A 17,002-nucleotide genomic window follows, 5' to 3' on the forward strand; every position below is an offset into this window, starting at 1 on the left:
GGGAGAAGAGAGACCTGTGAGTTCTGCAGTCATGCACACATTTTACAGAAGGGCAGCCGCCTTAACTTGCTTGCAGCAAACTTGGCAAAGTCTTGTGGCACTTTCAAAGCTTAAAAAATTATTACAGCATAAGATTCCATGGACTAATGCGTATCTATCTATTTATCTATCTATCTATCTATCTCAACACCCGCAGCATACATTTAAAGCACATTTACCATGCCTAACGTGGTTTCCCCCAAATAATCCGGGGTATTGTAGTTTGTTAAGGATGCTGGGATTTGTAGCTCTGTGAGGGGTAATCTACAGTTCCCAAGATTCTTTGGGGGAAGCAATGTGCTTTAAATATATGCTGTCAATGTGACTATATTTAGGTTTAGATGCATACATATTGTGGTACAAAGGGGGTAGTAAGCAGTGACAGGACAGGAAATTAAACTGAAGAAATACAGAGAGTGACGATTCAGAACTATACAAGGTAAGCCCGGTGACCCTTTATGACAGCAGCACTAGGTGGTAAAACAATGAACTCGGGAAAGAGAGTTAACCGAAATCTGTATAGTGGTACCTCGGGTTACAGACACTTCGGGTTACAGACTCTGCTAACCTGAAAATAGTACCTCAGGTTAAGAACTTTACCTCAGGATGAGAACAGAAATTGCGTGGTGGCAGCGGGAGGCCCCATTAGCTAAAGTGGTACCTCAGGTTAAGAACAGGTTCAGGTGAAGAACGGACCTCCAGAACGAATTAAGTTCTTAACCAGAGGTACCACTGTAGTGAGAAGGAAGGCCGTTCTCTCTGTTCAGAACCAAATGCACCAAGGAGAACTGATCAATGAACTGTGGGCAGGGCCAGCCAACCCATGAGGCAAGGTGAGGCAATCGCCTTAGGCGGTAGGATCCTAAGAGGCAGCAGATCCAAGGAGTGCATCACCTGCTGCTTCTGCCCCTACTGCTGTGGCAACAACAGTTGTTGCCTCTACAGCAGCCTTTTGATGAAGAGGAGGCATTGCTGGTGCCCTCCCACCCTTGTTCCAGACGTGGATCTTTATTCCTCCCTTATTCCTGATGTACATCCTCACTCGCCCCTTCTTTCCTGGCCAGGGGGTGGGGACGCCATTTTGTGGTTTGCTTCAGGTGCCAAAATGCCTTGGGCCAGCCCTGACTGTGAGGACAAACACCGCCCTGCACGAAAATCACCACAGAAATGACAATATTTATACAACCAGCAGGGGAACATTTCAGTTTATCTGGACGGTCTGCCACTGATCTTGACTTAGCCACACTCAAGTCCACTAATTTGAAAGGGAAGCTGTGGTACAAAACTACTGAGCTACAATTCATCAAGGAGTCAGACTCTTCATTTTGGTCTGAATAAAGGCAATGGCTTTCTTTCTGATATAGGTGGTAATTAACTCAGATTGCCAAATGGGATTGTTTTATCACCAGTTATCTCTGGTGCAAAGGGTAACCTTGTTTATCTTGAATTTCACTATCTGTACTTCCCTTTTACTTCCCTCAGTACAGAAGAATCGCATCTTATGCCTGGGATCAGTTCCAGGGGTAATGTGTACGGTCATCCCCTCCCTTACGTGTGTGACTGGACTGTGCGCACATGCAGTGTCAGGAAAGAATTAAATAATTCAATTTAAATCCAGAAATGATTGGAGAGAGTTGGAGCCTGAAGAGGACAGCAGTGAAGGCGGAGGAAGCCTTGAAGAGATCGGAGGCACAGCAGGGCTTTGTTTACGCTGCTCGGCCTAACTGCCTAGCAGCTGGGGTGTGAGGTAGCACAACAGCCGTAGCCACTTTTCTGTGCGTCCTCCGGCCTCCTGCCTGCCCCATAGCTTCAATTCTGTGGATATTTTTGGATACAGTATTTTTAGTACGAAGAGAGCAGCAGGGAGGGTGCTTAGAGGGTCCCCCAATTTTACATTTTACTTATGCGCATGGGGCCCCGGAACGTAACCCCCGCGTTAAGTGGAGGGACACCTGTGTATGTGAAAATCGCTCACAGACAAAGAAAACCTTTGGAGCTGACGTGTGGATAGCCAGTCAGCCTTCTGTAAGGTGGCTGGTGAGGAAGTAATTTGTGCTTGGCACATCCTTTGGCCGGAGGCATGCTGGCTCTCCGAAGTGGTGAGGATCCTCTTGTGAGATCTCATAGGAAGTCAGAGCAGCCCCACCACGCCCAAGAGCCACTGCGCTGCTCACACGGCACACTGGGGGGGACCTTGCTAGAGAGGAAAGGGGAGGAGCTTAAAAGCTCTTTTTGCATGTCCCTACCAGACAAGAGGGACGTGGGTGGCGCTGTGGGTTAAACCACAGAGCCTCGGGCTTGCCGATCAGAAGGTCGGCAGTTCAAATCCCCGTGACGGGGTGAGCTCCCATTGCTTGGTCCCTGCTCCTGCCAACCTAGCAGTTTGAAAGCGCATCAAAGTGCAAGTAGATAAATAGGTGCCGCTCCGGCGGGAAGGCAAACGGCATTTCTGTGCGCTGCTCTGGTTCGCCAGAAGCGGCTTAGTCATGCTGGCCATATGACCCGGAAGCTGTATGCCGGCTCCCTCAGCCAATAAAGCAAGATGAGCACCGCAACCCCAGAGTCGGCCATGACTGGACCTAACGGTCAGGGGTCCCTTTGCCAGAGAAGAATGGCAGATCAAGTTGACAGATTATGCCGAAAATGGCTAAAATGACTGGAAGAATCAGAAATCAGGAACACCAAAATTTTAATAAGGAATGGGGAAAATTTATAACTTATCTTAAAGGCCACTGTAAACAGTTAAAATCGTTAGGAGGATTGGAATATCACTTGGGAGTTTAATGGGGCATTTTGGATACAATGGAGAGGTAAAAGATTTGGATTATTATAAAAGATGCAGAAAGAAATGATTAACAATAAGACCCACAAAGGGGAGAAGGAAGTCCAAGAGATTCCTCGGAATCTTGTTTTTATGTTGTATGTTGGATATGTGACTGTAAAATTTTAATCTGAAAAACCAAATAAGTAAATAAAAATTTTAAAAAGCTCTTTTTGCACCAGGTAACTCCAAGTGGACCTGGCACGTAAAGAATTTTTGAGCTCTCAGCCTTCCTTCCTTCCAAGGCAAGGCCCACTTGGCGTGCTCTTTGGCTTTTACAAGATGGTGCAGGAAATTCCCAGAAGCCAAGCAAGCCTTGCCTGGGACTTCAGACATTTCCCCTCAACCAGACTGCCTTCAGCCACGTAAGGTTGAAATCACGCAAGTCAAATGCACGTAATGTGTAGGTTCACTGTACGGTGGTACCTCGGGTTAAGTACCGTATTTTTTGCTCTATAAGATGCACCAGACCACAAGACGCACCTAGTTTTTGGAGGAGGAAAACAAGAAAAAAAATATTCTGAATCACAGAAGCCAGAACAGCAAGAGGGATCGCTGCGCAGTGAAAGCAGCAATCCCTCTTGCTGTTCTGGCTTCTGGGATAACTGTGCAGCCTGCATTCGCTCCATAAGAGGCACACACATTTCCCCTTACTTTTTAGGAGGGAAAAAGGGAGTCTTATAGAGCAAAAAATACGGTACTTAATTCGTTCTGGAGGTCCGTTCTTAACCTGAAACTGTTCTTAACCTGAAGCACCACTTTAGTTAATGGGGCCTCCTGCTGCCGCTGCACGATTTCTGTTCTCATCCTGAAGCAAAGTTCTTAACCCGAGGAGTCTGTAACCTGAAGCGTATGTAACCTGAAGCGCATGTAACCTGAAGCGTCTGTAACCCGAGGTACCACTGTACTTACTATTCTTCCCCCCCCCCCCCCGCGCACTCTTTGTTTAGTCAACGGTTCTGAGGAAGCAATTACTGAAAGGCTTTTTGAAATCCAGTCAGCTGGCTATAAAAAGGGAACGCTCCCCTCCCCCACCGTCTTTTTAAAAAAGAAGAAGATGCTTTTGCACATCCACACCTGAGTCTCCACTACAGCTGCAGCCTTGGGGCCCAACGGGTTGGTGATGGGGATTGTGTAGGAGATGACGCGGCTTTGGTGGCACTTGTTGTCGCCAGTCCACGAAGTCAGTGCCACGTCTGCGGGAGAAAAGGGGACATATCAAGAGGAGGAATTCCTTCGTTATTGTGCTTTTGAAAAAAACGGAGTGGGGGAAACAGTATGTGAAAGTTTTAAGATCAATACACAAATCATGCAGTGCTAAGTTTTTAAAGAATCGCTTGCCCCCTGCCCAGTAGGTCCTGAAAGACCTACATTGGCTCCCAGTATGTTTCCGAGCACAATTCAAAATGTTGGTGCTGATATTTAAAGCCCTAAACGGCCTCGGGTATACTGCACCTGAAGGAGTGCCTCCACCCAGCTCCGAGGGCCTTCTGGCGGTTCCCTCACTGCGAGAAGCAAAATTACAGGGAACCAGGCTGAGGGCCTTCTCGGTGGTAGCACCTGCCCTGTGGAATGCCCTCCCATCAGATGTCAAGGAAACAAACAACTATCTGACTTTTAGAAGATATCTGAAGGCAGCCCTGTTTAGGGAAGCTTTTAATGTCTGGTGTTTTATTGTGCTTTTAATTCTGTTGGGAGCCACCCAGAGCGGCTGGGGAAACCCAGCCAGATGGGCAGGAGATAGATAGATATATATATATATATATATATATATATATATATATATATATATATATATAATTTTATAATTTTCTCAGGACATGGAAGTGGCTCTGAAGGATTCCATTTAGGAACTTTCCCCAGCACTATCTAAGGATGCTGAGGATTGATCCAGAGAACTTCTGTGTGCAAAACAGAGGCTCTTTGTTACTGAGCTGTGGCCCTCCCTCCTGTAAATTGGGATCGGGGCGAAAAGACAGTGTTGCAAAATGGATTTGGGTCTAAGTGATGGAGAATGACAGATATTGGCAGCATCCATTGTTTTACAGCTTGAAACATCCTCCCAAACCCTGCTCCTGAACAACAAGGGAGGATGTAGCTTTGCAGGCGTCCCCGTGCCCTCCTTACCTGTGAACTTGCGCTGGTCCAAGAAACTGTGTATGAACTGGGAGTCGCTGAAGAGCATCTGCTGCAGCCTTTCGGCTCCAACATGATAAACAGTGTTGATGAGCAACCGCCCCGGCAGGTCCGAAAAGAAAGCGTCCACCTCAGCTTGAGGAGGAGGAGAAAAGAGTTTAATAATAATAATAATAATAATAATAATAATAATAATAATAATTTATTATTTATACCCCGCCCATCTGGCTGGGTTTCCCCAGCCACTCTAGGCAGCTCCCAACAGAATACACTCATACCACGGGTTGCGATCGCTGCGGGTTGCGCCTTTTCGGGTTACAGACGCGCCGAACTCGGAAGTACCGGAATGGGTTACTTCTGGGCTTTGCGCATGCGCAGAAACGCAGAATCGCGTCACACGCATGCACAGACACAGCGCTGCAGGTTGCAAACACTGCAGGTTGCAAACATGCCTCCTGCACAGATAACATTTGAAACCTGAGGTTCCATTGTATTAATAATAATAATAATACAGTGATTAAAAAAATCAAACAATAAAAACTTCCTAAAACAGGGCTGCCTTCAGATGTCTTCTGAAACTCAAGATAGTTGTTTATTTCCTTGACATCTGATGGAAGGGCATTCCACCACTTCTGAGAAGGCCCTCTGCCTGCTTCAAGTGCAGCAGGGGCACCCATAGGTACTTAGAAGAGTCAGGACATGGGGCCCATAACACAAATTTGCATATTATCTGCATACGACAATTCACACACACACCTCATTTATCAGAGAGTGGGGGGGGGAGGCTGCCCTCACCTTCATCTTGCGTTGAGGAGGAAGAATTGCTCATGTCCGTGGGGAGCTCCTCGCTGGGGAGTGGGTCCCCCTCCAGGGGGGACATTGGCGGCCCTTGTGGCAAATCGTCCCTGGGAGGTTCTGTTGCTGAGGTCACTGTGTGGCTGGAAGAGGCATCCACTTGGCTGTCAGTGTTCTCATCTGGGTCCTCTGCCAGCTGGAAGGAAGTGGATGGGCACAGTTAGTGACACACTTGAGGAGTTTGCTCTTTTTCGAGTGGGCAAAAAATTCTCCAAATGTTTTCCAGACATGGGGATACTGGCTGCGTATTTGGCATTGAGCATCAGCACCTGACATCTGGCGGCGGGGGGGTGGAGGCACAGCAGCTGATGCCTGATGGTATTTTGACAGCTTGCACGCAATAGAAGTCTGGATGGCATGAATTGGAATGTAGTACAGCTAAATTTTTGTACAGCTGCAAATTAAACGCAGATCATGGAATCCTACATACTAACAGCAAGCATGCTCTTTGGGAACCTATCCATTCTTATGTACCCAAAATTCAAAATCCATGCAGAGATATCAGGGGTTGGGGGACACAGCTAAAAGAGGAATGAGCTTGCTCAGTGCTGCAGAACAGCGACTGATGCTGGAGAGTGTGAACACGGAAAACCAAGGAGTGGAAATGGAATGGAGTACCTTGGAAAAGGGCATGGCTGGGTAGCTTAAATCTTGAGCAGCTGCATTGAGCAGTAACAATTTCTTAACCGTTCCGCTTCCCTACCTCTAATAAAAGTCATGTATCTCCTGTGGAATCCTGACAATCATTTTTCTCTTTCTGTTGTTTTTTTTTTTAATATTTATCATGACTGCTAACAAGTTTTATTGTGGCACCTGATAAAATGGACTCTAGCCCATGACACAATAAATCTGTTGTCTTTAAGGTGCCACAAAGTTCTGTATGGCGTTTGTTATTAACAAAGCTACCTCCTTTGGAAACTTTAGGTAGCATATTTTCTTACAGGCTCAGAGCATATCTAAACTACTAGCACATCAGTCGTAAACCAATCTTAGCCTCACGGCTTCATGCTAAAGAATCCCAGGAACTGTAGTTAGCCAGAGTGCTGGCCATTCTCGAGACAAGATCTCTAGCTCAGTTTCCTTTTAAGGGGAGGGAATGTGTTCTGAAGTAGTTCAAAAGCCTGTCATTTTCCTGAAACGTCTTACATTATCGGGAAGTAAAATCATAAAACTATTTTAGCAGGAAGTGTTTAGGTATGTCAACTTCGTTTTGAGGGCTCCCTCTGGATGCTATTCTTGGACATTTCCCAGCTCTTCAGGGCTTGACTAAACAACAATTACAGATACAGAGAGTCTTTTTGGCCGTGAAAAAAGCAATCTCACAGAACTGGACTTCTAAAAATACTCCAGATCTTGAAACATTTATCTGTTTTGGCAGCAAGCAGGGAAGGAACGGTTTTAATCCCTTGATTTGATTTAATTTGCACTCATTTCCTGGACATGTTTTATTTTAATTAGTGAGGAAACTTTCCACGGTCCTCCACTTGCCTCTTCCTACACCTTTACGTGTATTTCAAGCTTCCTCAAGGAACCATGCCTTTGTTGCTTGGGCTACAGCAGAACCCTTGCATGTTGCAGAGCATTCTGGGGGAAGATTCCAGAACGTTCTCTGCTGCTCCAGAGACCAATGGGTGGGAAACACAGAGAGGCAGATTATGGCAAAAAGGTGCAAGAAGAGACGTTCAAATGGCCCCCATATCCAAACCCCGCCATCCTCACCGAGGTGGTCCCGTCACTACTGCTGGCCAGCGAGTTGATGCTCTGACTGGCGTCCCTTTTGTCAAGGAGGGGGCTGGTGTCCAGCTTGAGGTCCGTGCTGCAGCGGGAAGTCAAGTCGCTCAGGTCAATGACATCCCCAGTCTCTTTCGGGCTTCTGTTGGAAAGAAGAGCCAGGGAAATGTAGAGACAAGGAGGAGGGAGGGTTCAAAAAGAAGCCCTGGGCGAAAAAGGCTGGCCTAAAAAAAGGAGTCAGAATGCACAAGGGCCCCCACCCATATCCACAATCAACTTAGTGGCAACTTCAGCCACTGGGTGGGGCTGACTCAGCATTCCTGAGCCCGGGTTTGCCAACTTTTGGGGGGCCTATGGGCACATTTGCAAACTGGAGGAACTGTTGGGAACACCACACACAAACACAGACTGCAGCGTATTCTACTGAAGGGAGTTGCAGTCCAGCAAAGCCTGGAGGGCCACATTAATGGCCTCTACATTAATGGTGTGTGAATGCTCTCTTTCTCTTGCGCACACATTATCTTGGGAGAGAGGGAAGAGACTTTCTCTTACAAGTGAGAATGTGGGCAACGCTCGGACCACACCTTGATTCAAATTTGGTAGGGCCTCTTGGAAGGGGGGTGAGACAAAACTGCTGCACAAGCACGCCCAGGTAAGAGGCTTGGAGCAAGCAGAACTAGGAGAAGGATCCTCGCCTGAGACTCTGAAGAGGTGCTGCCAATCTGTGCAGCCAACACTAGGCTAGGTGCACCCATTAGCCTGACTCAGTAGAATGTAACCTTGTATTTTATCCTATCTCCCCTGGCATCCTTGTAGTTCCACTGCAGTCAGGGTGGGGACGCATTATGGTGTCTGCAGGGCAGTGTACACTCACCCCAAACCGTTGATCTCATCGATGGGAGAGACGTAATCATCATCCTCACTGGTGAGGCCAAGTTCAGAGCCATAGCATTGGTGGACAATGTGCCAGAGCTCTTGAGGGGACAACGTCTGGGAGGAGAGCACAGTATTAGAAAAGAGAAAAAGTAATGCAGTTGAAGAGCTTGGATGAACAGGGCAAAATCAGTCCAGGCTTATCTGTTTAGTCCTGACACAGATACATGCAACACATACCCCCCCCCCCAATACAGTCTAGAACCCAACATTAAACATCTGGTTCCTATTTTCAGAAACTGGGCAGAGGCTTCACTCACACAGAGGCAGGGACATACAAGAAAAAATAAAAAATAAATGACAAGATCTGAAACTCCAGTGCTGAAATATAGCAAGGACTGAGCTTCAAGCTGCCTTATCCTAGGTTGTTTCTGCAGGAGCAATGGGTCCGTTCTTACCTTATCCAGGAGCGTATTCTGCCAGAGGCGGAAGATCAGCATGAAGCAGCGGTCACGGGCCCCGAATGAGGTGAAGAAATGCTGGGAACAGCAAGTGAAGAGAGAGCCTGAGATCAGTGCCCCAAGATCAGTGGGATCAAGGTGAATATTCATAGCTTCTACCTACAAGTTGTGCGCATGCTGTCGTTGCACAGCAGGGCTGAGGAACCTGCAGTCGTTCAGATGTTGTTGGGCACCAGCTCTCATCATCTGTGGCCACTGACCATGCTGGCTGGCACTGCTGGGAGCCCAACAACATGGGGAACCCAGTATGGGGGGTGCTGATAAAAGTGCAGAAAGCAAGTGTTGGTATCATCACCTATCAAAGTTTTGCTTTCCTTGGATTATCCTTTGCAATACTGCTTGCCATGAGACATAGGAGTGGGTGGGAAATGAGTCGACGTGATACCATTTGATCAGCCAGGTTATGGGGGTCCATTCACCTGCCAAAATGGCCCACCAGGGATCGGGAATCCCAGGATCTGGCCAGCCAGCTCATGTCTTTGTCTCACCTCAATGTCATTATCAAAGTTCACCCTTTTACTAGCCACACTTGTGCTCTGGACTAATTGCCTGCAATGACTACATCCTGATAGCTGTCTATCAACAGTTGATAAGGTCAGTTAGAATCCTGAGATCCACAGAGCACATGAAATGAACGAGACTTCCTGCAGAAGGTGGTGGACTCTCCTGCCTTGGAGGTTTTTAAGCAGAGGTTGAATGACTATCTGTCAGTAATGCTTTAGTAGAGATTCCTGCATTGCAGGGGGTTGAACCAGATGATCTTGGGGGTCCCTTCCAGCTCTACGATTCTATGATTCTACTGTTAAGTACAACAAAAGCAATTAAATGCTATTAAGAGGCAACTAGCTCACATGAACTGTTCCAGAGGCACACCCGAGAGTCACCCGATGTTCTTTTCCCTTTTGCTTTCACGGGGCATTGCCCCTCTAGCTGAGATAACGTATCAGAAGCAGGGACATAGGAGATGTCTAGGAAAATAAAAGGCTGCACACTCTGCAGAGATTAATCTCTGCGGAGCACAGCCTGTCCAGACACTGATAAAACTTTAGCTGAAGGGTGGGGTGAGGAGGACGGGAACTGTTGGGTCAGGGTGCAAACCAGCAACTGTGGGCTGGAGGCGAGGCCTAGGGCTGTGAGCTTGTTTTGAACAGGAGGAGGCAACAAGGCTCATCTCTCACGTCCTGTGCCCTTGCGCTTCTATGTTTGCTGGGGCACAAAGGTTAGCAGGAAGCGGAGCACACAGATATAATTAGGATCATATCCACTGGCATGAGATTCACACTGAGAACAAAAGTCCAAGACCTTAAGGAGGCAGGTCAGAGGAAGAGGAGGAGGAAGAGGAAGCCGAGGGCAGGGCACTTCCTAACAGCTCCCCTTCACAGCTCCAGAAACCAGGTTTTCTTCATGCACATGTGCACTCATGCACAGCTTCAAAATGGCCATTGGAACCTCAGTAATGTTGGGAAGGGCACCATGACCGGAACTGTGCAAAGCAAGCTGCAACTATCACACAGGGAGCAGAATATCAGCTGGCACAGGGGTGAGCCGCCTTCCACCTTACCAGGTGGGAACACAGCTCAGTGGGAAAGTGCAAGCTTTGGATACAGAAGGTCCTTGGCATCTTCAGAAATAGCAGGTGGGAAATATTATTGGATTGGCTGGCCAGCAAACACCCCCATGGGCAAACACTGACAGGTAGATGGTGCTACCACAATGTTTGCCATCTGGTGTCATGGTGATGCCGAGCAACTGACAGGTAGCTGGCTCCGCCCACCGTTCAAAGTTGACCTGCAGGGTGCGCGTGTGGAGATGGAGGTCTTATTTCAGTTTTGCATGCCGTATACCGTCTTACTGTATTTTGGTGGAAGTGTGGCTTGTGGCTATTTAAATAAATAATATAACAGCGTGTCATAACACTTACAAAGCAAGAACGTACGCTGAAGATCTACAAACAGCTGCAACCCAAGAAATCTGTATTCGGTGATCTTAGAGAACTGCATTCTTGGCTTAAGAATTTTAGAAATTATTATTGTCTGCTAAATGTCTACACCGCCCTTTGTCTAAAGATCACTAGAAATGCCCAGCTCAATCACACCAAGGCCTACCTAGCCTAGAATTATTTGCAAGAATCCCAGCTGCTTCACCAGAATTGGCCACTGGTCCTTTCCCGTTGGCCACTGTTGGAGACTCGAAAGATCTTTGGCCTGTCCCAGCAGGTGCCTCCTTTTATGTTCTACGCACCTGGAGAGCCACAGGTTCCCCAGTCCAGATCTGGAATGTGCATAACACGGGAGTCAGCCCAAAACACACACACACACACACACACACACACAGCTCACCTTCTCGGTCTCTGTGCAGATCTGAATCGCGTTGGGGATCAGCTTGGCTGTCTTCTCCTTCCTGATGCATTTCACCTCCTTCAGCTGGATGGAGATCTGTTGCGGACGAGTGACATAACAGGGATCAGTGGCAGCAGGGGGGAAGGCAAAGGGGCTCGCCTGCGTACCTGACCCATCTCTCCCCAGGCTACATTGCCAAGGCACTCACCGTGGTCTCCCATCGGAAGATGTTGCTGTAGAAGCAGATCCAGTTCTCCGATAGGTAAAGGCGCCCTTGAAGCAAAATGTCACGCTGCAGCGCACAGGAGTAATCTGAGGAGAGGGGAGACGTCAGAGCAAGTGTTTGGGTTCAAGGCAGAGTCGGGGGGGATTGGGGGAGCAGCAGCAGGCTTGTGGGGAGACCAATCCTGTTGATAAGGGGGATGAAGGCCACAGCTGCTGGGCACTGACCCAAGGCTGCTCTGTTTTTAATTTTTTATTTGCTTTTCTGTTACAATTCAGCATTAATACATAAACTGTTACATTCAAAAAGAAATAATAATAAGAGTACATCTTTTCAAACACTTCCCTCTCCCTCTTTCCATGGTTTCCTATCTATTCCCCACCTATCCACGTCTTCTTGTTCTTCTCAGTTTTCTCTCTCTCCCTCTCCTTATCTCATGATATAACTGAGTTATTCTCACCCTGATAGGTTAATTATCTTGCTATAATGGTTTTTCATATAGTCTAATGGCCAATCCTCCTTGAACCTTTTATCATCTCAGTTTCTTATTATGTCAGTCATACCAGCTAATTCCGCGTATCCCGGCAGTTTACGCTGCCACTCATCTTTTGCTGCTCTGTTTTCATTTCATTTTCCAAAATATATTGCTCAGCCTTACTGTTTTCTTTTGGGGTAGGTTGCAATCACATAAAAACACAGCGACACAGCGACTAAAGCTGCAGTAACAAAGCAGATGCAAAGCTTGGTTAAAAACAGCCCATGTCTCTAAAAAGTCTAGGTGAAGAAAAAAAACGGGTGCCTAAACAATAACAAAGAAGGCATCGCCTCATTTCAAAGGGAGCTCCCCATGTCAGGCTCAGCAGCCAGAAGCGCCCTCTCTGTGGTCACTCCCCTGCCTCACATCTGACGTTGACGCACACAGAGGAGCGCGTGGGCAGGTGACCTCCATTTACTGGCAGGTTGATACGGGAGCAGTCAGTCCTTTAGAGCACTTATTCTAGAGACAGGACATCAGAATGGTTGCAGGTGACTAAACAGGACACTTCAAAACCAGAGGCTTTAACTGATTTAATAGTTGTTCCATTGTTCTGTGGATAAAGGACAACAGTTTTGTGAAGGACTCTCTAACCTAGGAGTGGGGAACTTTCTTTCTGCCAAGGGCCACATTTCCTCAGGGGTAATGTGCTGGGAGCCATGTGCTGGCAGTGGTTAGGATGACTAGAGCAAAAACTGGGTGGGACACCCCTTTTCTCCTTCTGCAACCCCTTTCTCGTTCTCTCCATCACTCCCCTTTCCCTTTCCTTATGCCACCTCCCTTCGTGTGTGTGTGTGTGTGTGTGTGAGAGAGAGAGAGAGAGAGAGAGAGAGAGAGAGAGAGAGAGAGAGAGAGATCCCATTTTCCCTGCCTCTCTCCTTTTCCCCATTTCCCCCTTTCTTGATACCCACATGAAATTAGGCTAAGGGTTGCATTTAAACACACACACACAACTCCCAGCATCGTCATCAAACTACAGTTCTCTGGTGTCTTGGGGAGCAAGTCTACTCTAGACCATTAAACTGGCACTCAGCTCATTTGTAAGCTTTTTTGTGCTGATTGGCACAAAGAGGCAATTTATGAGGTGTCCAGAAATAGGAATCAGCAAGCCTGCTAGTGCAGAAAAAAGATATGTAGGAGAGATCAGGCTGTGAATAAAGCGGGGGTGTCACAATGAATTTCTCTTCCAACCTGTGAACGGGGCCAATTGGATCTATACTTACAGACGGGGAGGGTAGGGGCTAATCTAAATTCCAACTATAATTTCTTTATACATTTTGACAGGAGTGGAATCCTCAGCCAGGAGAACTTAAAGGATGGACAGGAAAGACAAGAGAACCTAAAATGCAAGAAACTGCAAGGAAACCTCTCTCACATCCTAATCACGACAAATACGAAATTAGAAAAGAACACGTTCTACAAAATGATCTCTCTCTCACAGCCAAAGGCTAGAGCCTTCAGAGACTAACTGCCTTTGAATGTGCATTATGTCAGGCATGCTTAAGTTTGCACCCTGGTTCTGGGCCAAGAGAAGTGAAGCGCACAATCTTTGCACAATCTTTTAAAAATGCCAGTCAGGTAATAATATTGCAAGGGAGAAAGATATTTCAATTTGCACTTAAAAACAACAACAACAAAACCATTTATCTCCCCTCCCTTGCACACAATGGGACAAGTGGATTTTGCCCTCCCTGTGCTTTCAAATTCTCCAGAAATCGTAACTCTGCACAGAGAAGCATCAAACCAGTTCTCAAATAAGTCTTTGGTCTCATCATGCATTTAAAGCATGTTGCTTCCCCCCAGAGAAGCCTGGGAACTGCTGTTTGTTAAGGGTACTGGGGACTGTCATGTGCTTTAAATGCATGCTGTGGCTGTCACCAACTCTGATCTCCTCTATCATCTACTGCAGCAAAGACAGAGTTTGTGGAAGCCCTCAAGAAGTTGCTGTCCTTCCATCTTCCTTGGCCCCATGGGGACTGATGGGAGTTGGAGTCCAACAACACCTGGCGGGCCACCACAGGCTCCCCACCCCAGCTCCACACTATCAACCATCACATGTAGGCCTGCTGATACACCTCATTCACCACCTACTTTGGATCCCACCGTTTGGCATAGCCTCCCTGCACCGCCCTTCTCCTCCTGTCTCTCACCTACAAGAAGCCGCTCCGTTTCAGGCAGTCCCTTGAAGATCCTGCGAAAATCCTCGTTGCGCTGCTTGTACGTGGGGCTCAGCATCTGCCAAAGACAACCAGCCCCTTCAGGATGGAAGCGTTCCCTTCCTGTCCCTCCCACGGGACCCTCGGCCCAAGAGGCACCCAGCTCAGAAGAAAACTATCTATGCCCACTTCCAGCACCATGCAGAGAGCTGGAGGCAGGAGCCATTGGTTTAGCAGGGCCATCCTATGGCATGGGATAAGAGAGCAACTGGGATGACTTTATTCTCCCATCAACGGCCTCGGCCCAGTATACACAAAGGAGTATCTCCACCCCCATCATTCACTGAGGTCCAGCTCCGAGGGCCTTCTGGGAGTTCCCTCACTGCGAGAAGTGAGGTTACAGGGAACCAGGCACAGGGTCTTCTCGGTGGTGGCGCCCGCCCTGTGGAACGCCCTCCCATCAGATGTCAAGGAGATAAAGAACTACATAACTTTTAGAAGACATCTGGATGAAGCCCTGTATTAGGACGTTTTTAATATTTGACATTTTACTGGTTTTAAATATGTGCTTTAAGCTGCCCAAAGTGGCTGGGGAAACCCAGCTAGATGGGCGGGGTATTATAACCACCACCACCATCACCACCTTAAAAAAAGAATGCCACTCTTCCTACAAGGAGCTACAAACAGTATACACAGGCCTCCGCATTTTATTCTAACAACCCTGTGAGGTAGGTGACGTTGTGAGATTAGATGGCTCAAGGCCTGTAGCTCACCGCTGAGTGAGGATTTCAACCTGGCTCTTTCCTCTATTTTAAGTCCAGCACTCTAACTACTAAACCACACTGGGACTGTGTAATTAGCGGCTTAAAACACAGCGGAGGTCATTATTTTCCTCAGTTTGGATCAAAGCTGGTTTGGGGGAGGGGGTGAATGGATCAAAATGCAGTATTTCGTAAGAAACAAGGGGGGTGGACAGATAAGGCTTGTGGCTAACCTCATGCCCACACCACTTCCCAAACCTGGGGTGGGAGTACACTAGATGCAGAGTAAACAGGAGTGTGTACACAGCCTTGCTATCTAAGGCTGCAGAGACCTGCTGGTTGGAGTGGGGGGTCTGGGTGGGGGTGGCAACTGATAAGCTCAGGGGATGGACAAAGGGCCCCAGAGCTTACAGAAGAGCTTCAGAAAGGAAATGCAATGCACTGCAGCCAAGCCAAGCTGTTTAGGGGTTGATGTAGTAGAAGGAAGAGAGAGGAGCAAGGCAAGACCAGGCTGCGTTTTAAGCTGTGTACATAGACCCAGTGTGGTGTAGTAGTTCGACTACACGCACCCTGGAGATAAAGAAGCAGAACCGAGGAAGGAGGGAGGTGGTGGGGTGCTAAGCAAAAGTCAAGAGAAGTAGGAAGAGCGAGGCATCTCACTTACTCTGTCCAGAGGGAGCGTCTTAACCCAGGGAGCAAGGGCAGCAGGCGAAAGAGGTTTCCAAGCAGCATCAGCGTGGGTTGCAGGGTGGGCGCACGCAAAGGAAGACAGCAGCAGCGCTAGATTCAGAAAATTCAGCAAACGCGCTGGCACAAGAATGGACAGGTTGCAGCGCGGGGTGGAGAAAGGGCAGCGCGCCAGCAAGAAGGCAAGGTGCAGGATTGGTGCGATATCATCAGCACAGAAAGCGGGGGTGGATGGGTCAAGAACGGGGCTGACAGTGGAATGGGGGGGGGAGAGCGGGGAGCGCGGCTGGCAAAGTGTCAGCGGAAGGATGGGGTTAAAACAGCAGAAGCACAAAAGAGGAAGATCGGAGAGAGGGAGAGAGCAGGCTGGGGCAAGGGGGGTGGGGTTCTCGCAGGCGCCCCGAGGGTCATGGAAAGTGCTCGGGAGGAGGTCGGGGCGTGCTTCCTTTTTCGCAGAGGTCGGATCCCGAAGGGGAGGATATGCAGAAGGGCCGGGGAGGAAGTAAAAGTGGGGGCGCAGAGGAGCTGGGGAGAGTGAAAGGAGGGCGGCGGAGGAAAGTTTCTGGAGCCCATCGAAGACGCGGAGAGACCTCCCCCAGGGACAGCTCCGCAGCTCCTGTTACACCGCCCAGCCATTGGCTACGGGTGCCTGGGTGTCACTTACAGGAAACAAAAGGGGGCTGGGTGTCAGGCTGCAGTTAACCATCTCCTGCCCACGTGGGGGACTCTGCCCCCGGCGAAGGGGAGGCGACCTCCGCCGGCCCGCCTCAACCCCGGCGCACCGCTTCGCTTCTGAAGAATTCCTCTTCCGGAAGCCATTGCAAAACACACGGAGAGATAAAACTCCGCGGCGAGGGATTCACGCTCTGCACGTGCGCAGAGACACCGTCTTGGTCTTTCCCTATGTATTACTAGATTCCCGTCGGTTTGGTACTGAAAACAAGATTCCGAGGCTGAGCCTGCCTTCTTCGCTCGAAGGATTTTTTTTAATCTCGCCCTCTAGAAAGGTTCCCAGGGCAGCTTACCCAAAGAAGTAGGAAGAGTGATAAGAAAAAAATAAGACGCCGATTAAAAGATTAGGTACGAAACTCGGCAGCGGCAATGGCAAAACGGGTTCGATCCGCGTATGGGGCAGCGGCATATTCCTGCATTGCAGGGGGTTAGACTAGATGACCCGCAGGATCCCTTCCAACTCTAGGATCCTGTGATTCCCTGGCCATGCCCTCCACATCCGCTGCTCTTTTTTCTACGCTTGCTGCCAAAGCAGAAAGGGATATATATATATTACAGGGCAGAAGCAACTTACCTACTCACCTATAAGATTG

General features: G+C 48.4%; 1 protein-coding gene across 7 annotated transcripts in view; it reads right to left on the reverse strand.

Moving 5' to 3' along the window:
* Nucleotides 1-17,002, reverse strand: part of GRAMD1A (GRAM domain containing 1A) — a 51,275-nt gene that overhangs the window by 11,508 nt on the left and 22,765 nt on the right. For 5 of the 7 annotated variants that reach the window (XM_081920602.1, XM_081920601.1, XM_081920603.1 and 2 more), the window contains 9 exons: nucleotides 14,224-14,308; nucleotides 11,524-11,627; nucleotides 11,316-11,411; nucleotides 8,914-8,994; nucleotides 8,457-8,572; nucleotides 7,571-7,724; nucleotides 5,792-5,987; nucleotides 4,988-5,131; nucleotides 3,938-4,056 (listed from right to left, as the gene is read on the reverse strand). In XM_081920602.1, the coding sequence (XP_081776728.1) occupies nucleotides 3,938-4,056; nucleotides 4,988-5,131; nucleotides 5,792-5,987; nucleotides 7,571-7,724; nucleotides 8,457-8,572; nucleotides 8,914-8,994; nucleotides 11,316-11,411; nucleotides 11,524-11,627; nucleotides 14,224-14,308 (1,095 nt within the window). Of the gene's footprint in view, nucleotides 1-3,937; nucleotides 4,057-4,987; nucleotides 5,132-5,791; nucleotides 5,988-7,570; nucleotides 7,725-8,456; nucleotides 8,573-8,913; nucleotides 8,995-11,315; nucleotides 11,412-11,523; nucleotides 11,628-14,223; nucleotides 14,309-15,223; nucleotides 15,395-15,654; nucleotides 16,392-17,002 lie in introns of those variants that run through there. The other 2 variants (XM_081920604.1, XM_081920605.1) reach the window with 2 other exon arrangements.

The sequence above is a fragment of the Podarcis melisellensis genome (assembly GCF_964234715.1).
Source record: "Podarcis melisellensis genome assembly, chromosome: 8".
In the NCBI taxonomy this organism is placed as follows: Eukaryota; Metazoa; Chordata; class Lepidosauria; order Squamata; family Lacertidae; genus Podarcis; species Podarcis melisellensis.